The following is an 11,750-nucleotide window of genomic DNA, read 5'->3' as shown; positions in this document are numbered from 1 at the left end:
ACTGTTTATCTTGGCAGTCATAAATTGCCTGTTAGGTTCATCATTACTACTTATTTTGCAGGTAGCAAATCTCCTTAGCGTAGCCTCCAGATTAAGCCAATTGCAACCATAATTCACAAGCTGGGCCTCTTTGAGTGGTGACAGGCTGACATCATCTAGAAATATGGCAACAGATGAAAGAAAATGAAACATGCCCAGTGTTAAATGAAACATCACAAATTGAAAGCAAAGATCTGTTTAATAAGCTGGGGAGGTGCTTAACAGCCCAGCCAGCCTCCTGCTGTGCTATCGTGTGGTTTTAAAAAGCTCCACCCCTCTGCCTGCTTAAGGAAAAATGCTGCTCTGCGTAAGCATCAGGAGTATATAGAGTTACAGTTGCATGCAAATGTTTAGGCACCCCTAGTCAAATTATGTGTTTTCCTGAATTCCTAAGTACAGGTAGTGCTTGTTTAAAAACCACAATTGGGATTGGCAACTTGGTTAAGGAAAGTGGTTGCTAAGTGAAACCGCAACTGTGCTTATGATCTTACTTTAGCTTTCCTTTGCTTTATAGACCTGTGAAGGTTGTAAACATGAGGATTGGCCATAAGGGTTTTGTTTATCACTGCTATAATTGTGAATGGTTGCTAAACAAGGCAGTCATTAAATGAAGACTACCTGTAAATAGAAACTGATGCAACCTCTATATGACACAAAGTTAACATACTATCTTTCTGAGAATGTGAATGCACACTTACTAATTATATGCAGTTGTGTAAAAATTCAAAATAAGAAAACAATGAATACTGTATGTAGATGTTAGAACATCTTTTTGGTCAGTACTTAGTAACACCTCCTTTGGCAGAAGTAACAGCATCCAAACATTTTGTATAGCCAGCTGAGAGGTTCTATTTTTGCTTTTTCCCACTCTTATTTGCCAAACTCTTCCAGCTCAAAAATATCGTTAGGCATCTTTACCTGCATTGCATTTTTGGTATCTCCCCCAAAATTTTCAATAATATTCAGGTCTAGACACTGTGAAGGGCATTCCAAAACCTTTATCTTTCTCTACTGTAAGTACTGTATTTTATGGTTGATCTGGAGTTAGGTTTTAAACTACTGACTTGCTGAAAGATCCAACCTCTTTTCTGCTTCAATTTCTTCACTGAAGCAGTGTGTGGGTGGGTAAAAGGAAAAATGGATTGACTGACTGTTAACAAACGATAGAAGCTAATGTCCTGTGGTCAGGATATTGTTGTGCTAGTGTTCTTCAGGAAAGGACGGTTGGTGGCCAAAGTCTCACAACATGTAACGAGATGTCTTTGCAAAGTATTTACAAGATTTAATGATCTCACAAGATTCGGTTCCACCTTGGCATAACATGTGAACCCAACCATTTGTTTTATTCATCAAACCATGGTTAAAACAAACTATGAAGCACAATGTGTGAACTCAGTCAAAGACTGACCAGGCGCTCTCCCTCCCTCCCAGTGTGTTGGATCTCCTGTATGAATTGCCGCTGGTCATGAGAGATGATGGGAGGTTGTAGACCAGACAGCAGGAGGGGAACATAGGTGGGAAAGGCTGCTCTAAGGAATCATTGGAGAGAAGAGCAATGTATGTTGGGAGTCACTGGAGCTCTCAATGGCTGCCCTTCCTCTCGTTTCACATCTTGGAGTGCATAGGATCATTTATGTTTTGGTCTTAAATACCTTCTATTTGTCTCGAAACCAACCAGATACAGTAACCGTTACCTACACGAAGAAGAAAATAGTAAGGAATGCCCACACAAGCATGTGGTTTTTAATTGAACAGTTCAAAAATCCAGTGGGATAAAGCAAAATGCTGCAAAATTAGAGGTGTTGTTTCACTACTATAACTGAAAATTGTTTTGCCTCTCTTCATTATCAGCAGCTTCAGCAGCAGGAGAAACATGCTGCTCAAAGTCCAGAAAAACCTGGGTTGAAATACTGTAGGTTTTTTATCCTTAGGATGTCAGAAAACTTGCTTATTCTTTTACAAGGAAGTCTGTGTGGTCTCGTCATGGTGAGCAGTCTGTAAGGCCCATTGCGGTAGGTAAAGAAAGTGTTCTTCAAATCAAGCTAAACTCCTGATGACTTCATGGAGGCATCTTTGTAGTTTTCTAGGCAGCCATCTGGAAATAGTTTGCCACGCCTTCTTTTAGGACTTGGTTTGTTAGTTTCCACTCTAGCCTACAGCCCTTGTAATCCCTGGAGATCTCTCAACCAAGTACAACCTGGGCCCAACCCTGATTAGCTTCAGGGCTCAGAGGAGGTCAACCAGGTGCTGCCTTCTGCCAGGAGAGGCTCCTGAATGTAGCCCAGCTGGCTTACTACATTTTAAAGTTGAGGATTCCCCCACCCAATAAATAATTGCCTATGATCTGAGAAGGTCCTTTTGTGCTTGTTGAGAAAAGAAGGTTGAGATCAAACAAATGAACAGAAGGTCCTTACTTAACAACCATTCTTTCAGTGACCATTTGAAGTTACAGTGCTGCTGAACGAATGGTACTTATACCTGGTCCTCAAAGTTATGGCCATTGCAGCACCCCTGTGATCACACAATCACAATTGGGTGCTTGGCAGCCTGCCCACATTTACAACTGCAGGGTGCACTTCAGCTTCCCATCTCTGCCCTTTTGGCCACCCTGTGCTCTGCCCTGCATCCCCACCATTCTGCACTCCGCCACCCCTGCCACCCCCAGCTGACTTTCACCATCTTCTTCCTCCTGCTGTTGACAAGGTGCACCCAGCCTGGCCCTTCACAAGGCAGCTGCTGGCTGCACGAGGTCTTCCTGAGGCCACGTACCATCTTCTTGAAGCCGCGCATGGCCTCAGGAAGCTTCGGCCACCAGCAGCTGCCCTGCAAAGGGCCAAGCTGGGCACGTTTCATCAGCAGTGGAAAGAAGAAGACAGTGAAGGTTGGCAGGGGCACCAGGGGTGCAGGGCAGCAGGGGCAGTGGAGCACAGGGCGGCAGGGGTGATTGAGTGCAAGGCAACTGAAAGGGCAGAGATGAGGGTAAAATAGGAGGGCGGGGGAAGTTGAAGAGGACGCAAGCGTGGCAGGGCAAGAGAAGCATCAGGTCCTGGCCTTATGACCACAACTACCAAAACTGCCATTGCTAAGCGGTGCGGTCATGTGATGTTTTGCCTAACAACCGCACCACTTACTGACAGAAATTCCGGTCCCAATTAGGGTCAAGCAAGGACTACCTGTATATCTGTGAAGATCGATCTGAAAACAAGCCCTAGTTTGGCCTTGAAATTAACTCTGTAATGCATAAATAGCCCTTTTCTTTTTATCCCTTCCCTATCCAGTTACGTTTTCCCTTCCCATTATTTCCATGAATCATGATCCCCTTCCTTTTCTTTTCCTTCCCATCTCCATCCAGAGCCTTTTCTGCTGCTTCTGCTGGAATAAAGAAGGGATGTGTATGTGTGTGTGAATTGCCTAGATTTTAGTATGGCAAAACAGTGCCCCCTAAAGCATCAGAAAAATTGACCTCATTCTGAGAGTCTAGAATAGATGGAATTCAGCTTCTGATTGCAAAAAAGAGCTTCTTCCATGTAGTCCAACCTCTACAATCACACAACTGATGAAGACCATCTTTATAATTTCACGACAGGTTTTTTGGCAGATAGGTTTAGCCATAGACACTTTCTGGTTTGTTGGCTAAAGATCATTTTTCTTCATTGAAGAAAGCAACAGTCTCCCCTGAAAGAGTGGATTTCATTTATCTTCATTCTATAAAATTGAGGAAAATATTCCAAATGAAAGAGGAGATGGAGAAACAGAAACAAGGAGGACTTCACAAGAACACTGAGACAGGAGGCCCAGATGAACTCCCCAATCATCCTCTCTGCACTGAATTCTGAAGATGTGCCAAAATCCAGTAGTGCATTCACGGAGGTGATAAATGGTTAGCTAGGATCATGATACTGATTTACTGCCTTTCCTTTTTCTATCAAGCCTCTCCAATTGCAAAATGAGCTTCAATTAAAAACAAAACAATCAAAAATAAAACCACCTATTTAAATAAGAAAATTAAAATGCCAATCATTAAATAAGTCTTCCCTTTGAAAAGGCAATCTGAAAGGCAGTCTGATCCTGGGAGAGTTTTATTCTGCAAGGCCTGATTTATGTCTTTGGTTGTAGTTTAAAACAAAACAATCAAGGGGGTACACACTACAGTACTTTCCTCCTATAAAATAAAACAAGCTTTTTCTGGGAGAAAGCAGCGTTTATCTGGAGGATTATAAGGATAGTAAAGCACTTCATTTAAATGTGACAGCAAGAGTGCAACCTGCCTGATAATCATGTTGTTTTAGGGTCCAGGAATTGAAAAAAAAAATTGAAATGGAACCTGAGTGTAACTTCTAGTAATTCACACTAGAGGGCAGCCAGGATCCATGTTTAGATTAAAGGCTTTAACATGTTTAATCTACTAAAACCATCTTTGCCAAACCGGGGCCTTTCAGATGCATTGCTTAACTACCATATTTTCTAGATATAAAGTATTTTTGCAGGTTTGTAATGTTCAGATGCATAATTTAGAGTAGAAATTAGTGCACCCTAACATAGAAGTGGCGATAGAAGCGACACAGCTCCTTTTGTTGATTTGTACTAATTTGGCAAAAATGATACAGATGACATTATATGTGATTGGCCCTGAAAGGCCTCTCTTTGATGGAGATACAGAGGCGAGACTGAGTAGTTTCAGGGAATGAAGAGGCAGAAGAGATGCCTTGGGTGATAGCAAGAGAGACAGAAGACAAGGAATATAATTGGACATGGTACAAGCCCACGTTTGGGCCTCTACAGTGGTGATAAAGATGGCAAAGCATTAAAATCTATCCAGTCTTACTGAATAAATACGTCATCCGGTAGTATTGTTTAAGGTAAACCATGCCCTGCTTGAGTGTGATGAGCAGGAAGATCTTTCCATAGGCTTCTGCAACTTGTCTGCTAGGCATTTTGAAAGTAAACTCATTTATTTGCTCAGCATTAGACACTCTGTTGGTAGAATCCAGTAAGATCCTTGATACAGAGACCCATTAGTGGACCAGGGAACTCAAGACAAAATCATAGGTACAAACTTACCACAATTTAACCAGTGATCTGAATTAGATCTACTCACCTTAATGTATTGAACCTAGAAACTTCACCCAAGCATCCCATTTTAATAAAACCTATTTATTTGGGTTGGTTCTGGATATTCCTAAATGCCTAATTGTCCTTCTTGGATTGCTACAGAGGCTCCACATCCTCCTCTGTTTAATATAAATGTGAGAGATAGATCTACATTTGACTTGCACCAGTGGGTTGTTGATACATATTCTTTGTGACTGAGAACAGATTCTTTTTCAACAGCAGGATAAGGAACAGGATTTTCAAGCAATTTTGTCAAATATCCTTGAGTTCTTTTCTTTGTGTTTCATGTGGTTATTTTTTAAAATATATTTATCACATATATTTGTCATTACTTTGCTAATTTAAATCTCACAGTTCAGCAGTCAATGTAAAACTGATCCCTGTTCTTGCTTTTGAGTAAAATTTTAAAAATAAGCTAATTAACAGTTGTTGGCATTTTCTGCTGAAGTAATAATTTCATTATTCAGTTACATCTACAGAAAGGTAAACATAGTATTACTGAAATAAGTCTGCCTCTCTGTTGGTAATGGCATAATGTTAAAACGGTTGGGGTGGGGGACTTGTGCCCGCCAACTTCTATCAGTCTAGTCAGCATGATTAATGAACAAGGAAGATGCAGTCAGAATCCAACAATATCTGGAGCATCACAAGTTTTCACTCCTAACTTGGGAACAAATAATTCTTCCTACAAGGAAGAAAAAAAGGAATACCTCTTTTAAAGTTTGCCATCTCCAACTTGCTAAGTATTTGCATTCAAGATAATTTTTTTTAAAAAATCTACCCAATTATTAAACACAGGACCTCTTTAACTGATTGAAAATTATTTTAATTGATTAATATAACCAGTGGGTCAATTAAACAAGTTTTAAACCCTTTATCGATGGAAATGATTTATCACTGTATCTCTTAGGTGAGAAGAACAGTCACATAATTGTTAATTAAAAAGAAAAGAAAGCAGGTTCTGGTTTAATGCAGATATCTTAGGGCTGGTTATGTGTTACCTGTACACATGGCACATTGGTTCTCCTTTAGTTCATTGTTGGTTTTTATGTGGAATCTGTCATTAACACAGGAGGCTTCCACCCTAGTATCAAATATTACTGGGGGCATCAACCTCAGATTTGGCAACATTCCCTGTTGGTAGGATGCAGAGTGAGTTACACTAAGGAAGAAGTTTGCCACATGGATCACGTTAAGTTAGAGATTAGTCTTTGGCCATCCTTCTGCAAACTTCAGCAGTAGTTTAATCCCATACAAGCCACTTCTGAAACAAAGAAGGCTGGAAACATGAATATATAAAAGCCATTTAATTTTTTAAAAATGTAGTGATGTTGAATCACATAACACAAGCAAATACTGAGCTACGCACACAGATCAAAAAACCTTATGGGCAGACACCGAAGTACCTGAAAGTATGCTAATAAAAAGTCCTTAAGCATTTAATTTCAATTTCCCTGTATGTCTCCTTGCTGAATGCCATTGCCTATATTAGCATACAGCTTGCCAGAAGAGGCTCATGTACAGCATCTAATGCCTCAGGGCTCCAATATTTTATTCTTCTAAACAAAACAAAAAACTTAAAATTTCAGTATGACACTGAAGGAAGAGTCTTGCTTGGACAGTATAAAATTCTGAAAGAGCAGCCAGCTGTAATCATGTCTGGTTTGTGCTTTCTTCAGCCATCTTGATTTTCATCCCCTTCAGATTCAGATTCTAAGAAACAGAGAGAAAAATAGTGATTTTCTTATAGCTATAAAAACCAGCCACATCAGCATGCATGCACACACACATCACAAACAAAAAGGTGGTGACTGAGCATGAGCAGCATTTATTTTAAGTATTTAAAATAATACTTAAATGCCTTCTATTGTCAAGAATAGTTTTCTCCAACCTGGTTATTTCCTATCTTCCTCATTTAGTTGTGCTGTTGGGAATGCTGAATTTGTCATCCAATCTATGTGGAGGGTATCTGACGGGAGAGATAGGCCCACAAATACCTTAAGGCTGGGCTGTCAATTAATTGTTCACAAAGGAAAAAAAAGAACAGTTGGGGACCTTTATATGTTCGGAACCTGCAAATTATAACACAAATATTTTAATAGGAAAAACTGGGAAGGAGAGACTAATAATAGACCCAAGGTAACAGAGGGGTGTAGCAGTTACTTTTCTGTCAATTACCAGTACTGGCAATCATCTCCCCAAAGTAAAAAACAATAAACTTGGAGATGACATATTTTACCATGTACCTATTCGCACTAAATATCTTTCAGGTTCTGAAGGTCACAAAAATCTCCCTGCTCACTGTAAAAATAATAATAATAGTAATAGTAATGTTGTTTATTCATTCAGTCGCTTCCGACTCTTTGTGACTTCATGGACCAGCCCACACCGGAGCTTCCTGTCGGTCATCAAGTAATAGTAATAATAATAAAAACAACGATGGACCATATCTCTCATCAACAGTCATACAGTGCTGATGTTCTGGCCAATTTGGCCACCATTTCACTAACCTTTCTTGAAGGAAAGGGCTCTGAGCTACATTAGCCTTTCCACAATACTGCAACAGGTCAAGACAAGCTTTCCCAGTGTGAGTGACATGAAACAGTTCCAACTACCTTTAGGACTCAGCATTAAAATCTGTTCCCCCATTACCAGGCCAACCCTCTCTCCATGCCTCCCGACCACTGCAGTGCTGGCTCAGCAATTCCAAAGGCTGCTGGTTCTTCACTGGGACAAGTTGCCTGTGTTGCTATTATGCAGTGTTTCTCAACCTTGGCAAGTTTAAGACGTGTGGACTTCAACTCCCAGAATTCCCCAGCCAGCCTGCTGGCTGGGGAATTCTGGGAGTTGAAGTCCACACGTCTTAAACTTGCCAAGGTTGAGAAACGCTGCTATAATGAAACAAGACTGTCATGAAATGTAACTATGCCTTTTCTGCACTGAAGATGTTGCCTAGTCTAGTCTGGCAGTGAAATGTCTGCAAGAAAACAACAAGGCTCAGAGAGCACCAAGGACTCCATATGCCTTTTCTTTTTCACCATATTTATTCTTATTTTGCAAGATCATGTTTCCTTGGTTTTCAATTAAAACACTACCTAGGATGGTGTAATTAAAGGCAGAACTCACAAACAAAGGGAAAACAAAAAATAGGAACTTTGCTGTTCATTTATTTGTGAAAAGCCCCAAGATGGGAGGTTTAGACAGGTTTTTCTTTAATAACTCTTCCCATGGCACCAGTTACTGGTTCTTGCGACAGACGATTATATTATGTGTGAGTGTTTGTTAGTTTGTTTTAAAGAATCTACACGGTTCCATCTCTGCCTCTGGGGATGTTACTTCAGCCATTAAAAAAGAGATGGAAGAATCAATAAGTTAAAGGATTGATAGAAACTGAATAAAGCACAAAATACACTTCAATTCTGAAGACAAAGTATGAGCTCATAATTACAACCTGCCAATCCTGTGTAGCTAATATCGAATTAGACTTCAAGGGGATCTGTGTTAAGACTTTTCAGCAGGATACAAAAAATACTTCTCCATAAGAGGAAACCATATGGAGACAAAGGGGGAATGAAATCAACCAACGCAAATTTAAAAAAAATGAAAAGTTTTTATTCCCATTTTACTCTTGGTAGAATATACAGGGGAGCTAAGGCATTAAACATCTATTCTTTCATTTATGACTCTGTGCACAATGGAACTGTCCAATAGCTTTTGATTTAGGAGCAGAAGCAGCCAATCTTGCAGTTATTACTAAAAAATATTTTCAGCATTTCAGCTCAAATAATACCCAGTAAATAAGGTGATGAGCTCTCAGCTTCAGGGAAGTGACAGTGAAATAAATGAAGGCCCTTGGATGTGCTAGTCGCAGACAAATTTTAGAATCAGAGCTGTAACAGATTTCGGCGACAGATTGCTTGAAATATTCTACCACCTTATTTCTTGAAATTTTTTATAAATAACAAATGTATTTAGAAAAAATACTTCCAGGTATTTACCCAGAAGGATGATGCCAAATTTAAGTTGTCAGCTTCCCCAAAAGAATAAAAGATCTAAACACCAAAAAACCCTATGCTCTGCTTCCCCACCTTGTCAATGTGGGACGCCATCTTCCAGCTGACAGTCTTGTGACAGTGTAGTTCTCCCTCTCTCAATCAATGCATGTGTGCAACTCTTATATATGTACTATATGTGTATAAATGGATGTGTACTTATATATGTACATGCAAATCCTTCTGGAATAGGTGGGAGCACATGCAAAAGACCTCTTTTTAAACTTTTTAAAGCAGCCATGTCCTTTTCCAGTTTACAGGGCTGCTTTGGAAACTGCTCCAGGCTGTCTCCATGTGGGTGCATTTTGCTCAGTAAAATGACATGGCTGTGTATGGCTGCACATCATATGGAGATAGATGGGAGCCGCCTTGGAAACAGATGTGTGAGCCTATAAAAAGACATGGTTGCTCGGAAATGCTTTGCATGCAATCTTGTGCATTTCAAAGCATTTTTTGTGAAGGATTTGCGGAGCTCTAATATATAACTTCCAGAAATTCAATAAAACAGCATGGTCAGTGTGTGTTCACTAATACCTACGAAGAGTAATATTAAACGCCTGTAAAATAAGATACATCATTTGTGAAATTACTGGTTCCCTCAACTGCATACAGCAACCATTCTGTCATTTTCACACTCACAATTGTCACATACAGGTTCACACATTTTCCTCTCCCTCCCTCCAGCAGAAACCGGAAAAGGAAAAATAAAGGATGGAGATGAAGTGAGTGGAAAGAGTAACTGGGAAAGGAAGGGGAAGGGGTTACTAGACTGGGAAGAAAGAAAAAAAAGTAAAGAAAAAAAAAACCTTGTTTAGAAATTACAGAAAAGGCTAAATCACCAATAGCAGGGATAAGTAATCTGTCAGCTAATCATTTGGAGGAAAAAAGATGGCCTACAGCTCATTTATAAACAAGAATGCCAAACACCTCACCTAGATTGAGAACCAACTAAATTTTTGCAACATATTTAATTTAATTTAACTTTTATCCCGCCTTTAGTATTATAAAGCCACAGCAGTTATTTAAACATATTCACGCTTCTGGGGATGAGAGAGACCAATCGTGTCATAGGAAGCTCAACTCCCTTGAATCAAATTACTGATCTGAATGACTAAAAAAGACTTTCTAGCCCTAGCCAGCAATGATAAAGACTGAATCTAGAACCTTCTGTGTGCCAAGCAAAGATTCTACCATTGATCCAAGTCTCCACCCAGAGACTAGCCAATGCACAGTCTATTTGGGCAATGGACAATCCAAAAGACTCTGTACCCTGGGCCAAAGAATCTCAGAGCTCCAAATATGCAAAGAACAGCTTGACTTCTGACCATACATTTGATTCAAAAGTCTTACCTTCTTCAGCATTTTGCAGCCATTCCACAAACTTCTTCATTTGATCAAGAAATACACTTTTGCCTTTAGCGAGATGTGCCTCTTTGAACCATTTCAAAATGGCTTCTTCACTTAGGACATCAGCTGCAGTTCAAAACCAGAAAAATAACCATTAGTAGATGTTTCTGGACAGAGGGTTAAACCATAAATACTAATGCTACTTAAAAAAAAATACATGCTGAAATAATTTTACTACTGTGGGAAAAGATGGACAACAAGGCTATAGATGGAAATTAACAGGAAAGAAACTTCAGCTAAGTTGCTAGCATTCAATAATTGATGTTAAATATTATTTCTGCTCAGAAGAACAAAATGAAACCGCTTAAGTAATAGCAGCCTTACCAGTCTAAAGTACATCTCAACTCCCATTATCCCCAACTAACATGTTAATAATGACACTGGTTGAAAATGAGAAGAATTAATTTTAACACTTCTGAACAGCTCCAGGCTGGTGAAGGCTGAGTTGTACAGTCCTCCAGAGGAGACAAGTGAACTAGAGGAAGGGAAGTCTAATTAAAAGAGCAGTGGAGAAGACCTGCTTATATTATGCTTTATTTGCTTAGGACTAGAGAGAATGGAGGGATCTTAACTGACCCTAAAGACGCACAAAAGTGAAATATGCTACCTAGAGGAATTCAAAGGCCAACTGATTTTTCTATTTTGAGAAACTCTGATTGTAATTTTTGTTTGCTTTCCATATATAACTTCTTGCAAGAGGGAGATTCTGTCTCAATTAAGCAATCATGCACCTTTGAACATCTCTCAAGCTTGCATTTTGTTGTAGTAATTTAAAGATGATTACATAGATATTTTAAATGCTACTACAAGTTTTGATGAACTTTTATAGGATATGGTGTTCTCATAATAGCTCTGGAGAATCATCTCTTGGAACAAAGCACACAAACTGATGCACTAAGAGAAATTTTAGAGACTGCCATCTTCTACATCTCCAGGGAAGAGCAACAGACATGTAAGAAAAGGCAAGATAACCTCTAAACAAATGGCAGACTTTTTCTGACCTGCAAAATTAAGATGCAACCAAGTATAAGTCAACATAAATTACGTTCGGTTTCATATGGCTGGAGGACAAGAGCCAAGAGTACCAAATTATTTGGCAGGGTTTATCCTATAAAACTGAACATGCAGTAGTTGTCAATG

At 39.5% G+C, this 11,750-nt stretch overlaps 1 protein-coding gene across 2 annotated transcripts in view; it reads right to left on the bottom strand.

The window, feature by feature from the left end:
- Positions 1 to 6,443: 6,443 nt before the first annotated feature.
- BZW2 (basic leucine zipper and W2 domains 2) overlaps positions 6,444 to 11,750 on the bottom strand; it is a 50,798-nt gene continuing 45,491 nt past the window's right edge. For both annotated transcript variants that reach the window (XM_063303727.1, XM_063303728.1), the window contains 2 exons: positions 10,554 to 10,676; positions 6,444 to 6,864 (listed from right to left, as the gene is read on the bottom strand). In XM_063303727.1, the coding sequence (XP_063159797.1) occupies positions 6,827 to 6,864; positions 10,554 to 10,676 (161 nt within the window). In that variant the 3' untranslated portion in view covers positions 6,444 to 6,826. The remainder of the gene's footprint in view (positions 6,865 to 10,553; positions 10,677 to 11,750) is intronic.

This window comes from Candoia aspera, chromosome 4 (assembly GCF_035149785.1).
Source record: "Candoia aspera isolate rCanAsp1 chromosome 4, rCanAsp1.hap2, whole genome shotgun sequence".
In the NCBI taxonomy this organism is placed as follows: domain Eukaryota; kingdom Metazoa; phylum Chordata; class Lepidosauria; order Squamata; family Boidae; genus Candoia; species Candoia aspera.
Note: the sequence above shows the minus strand (reverse complement) of the source record. Positions and strands in the feature narration are given on the sequence as shown.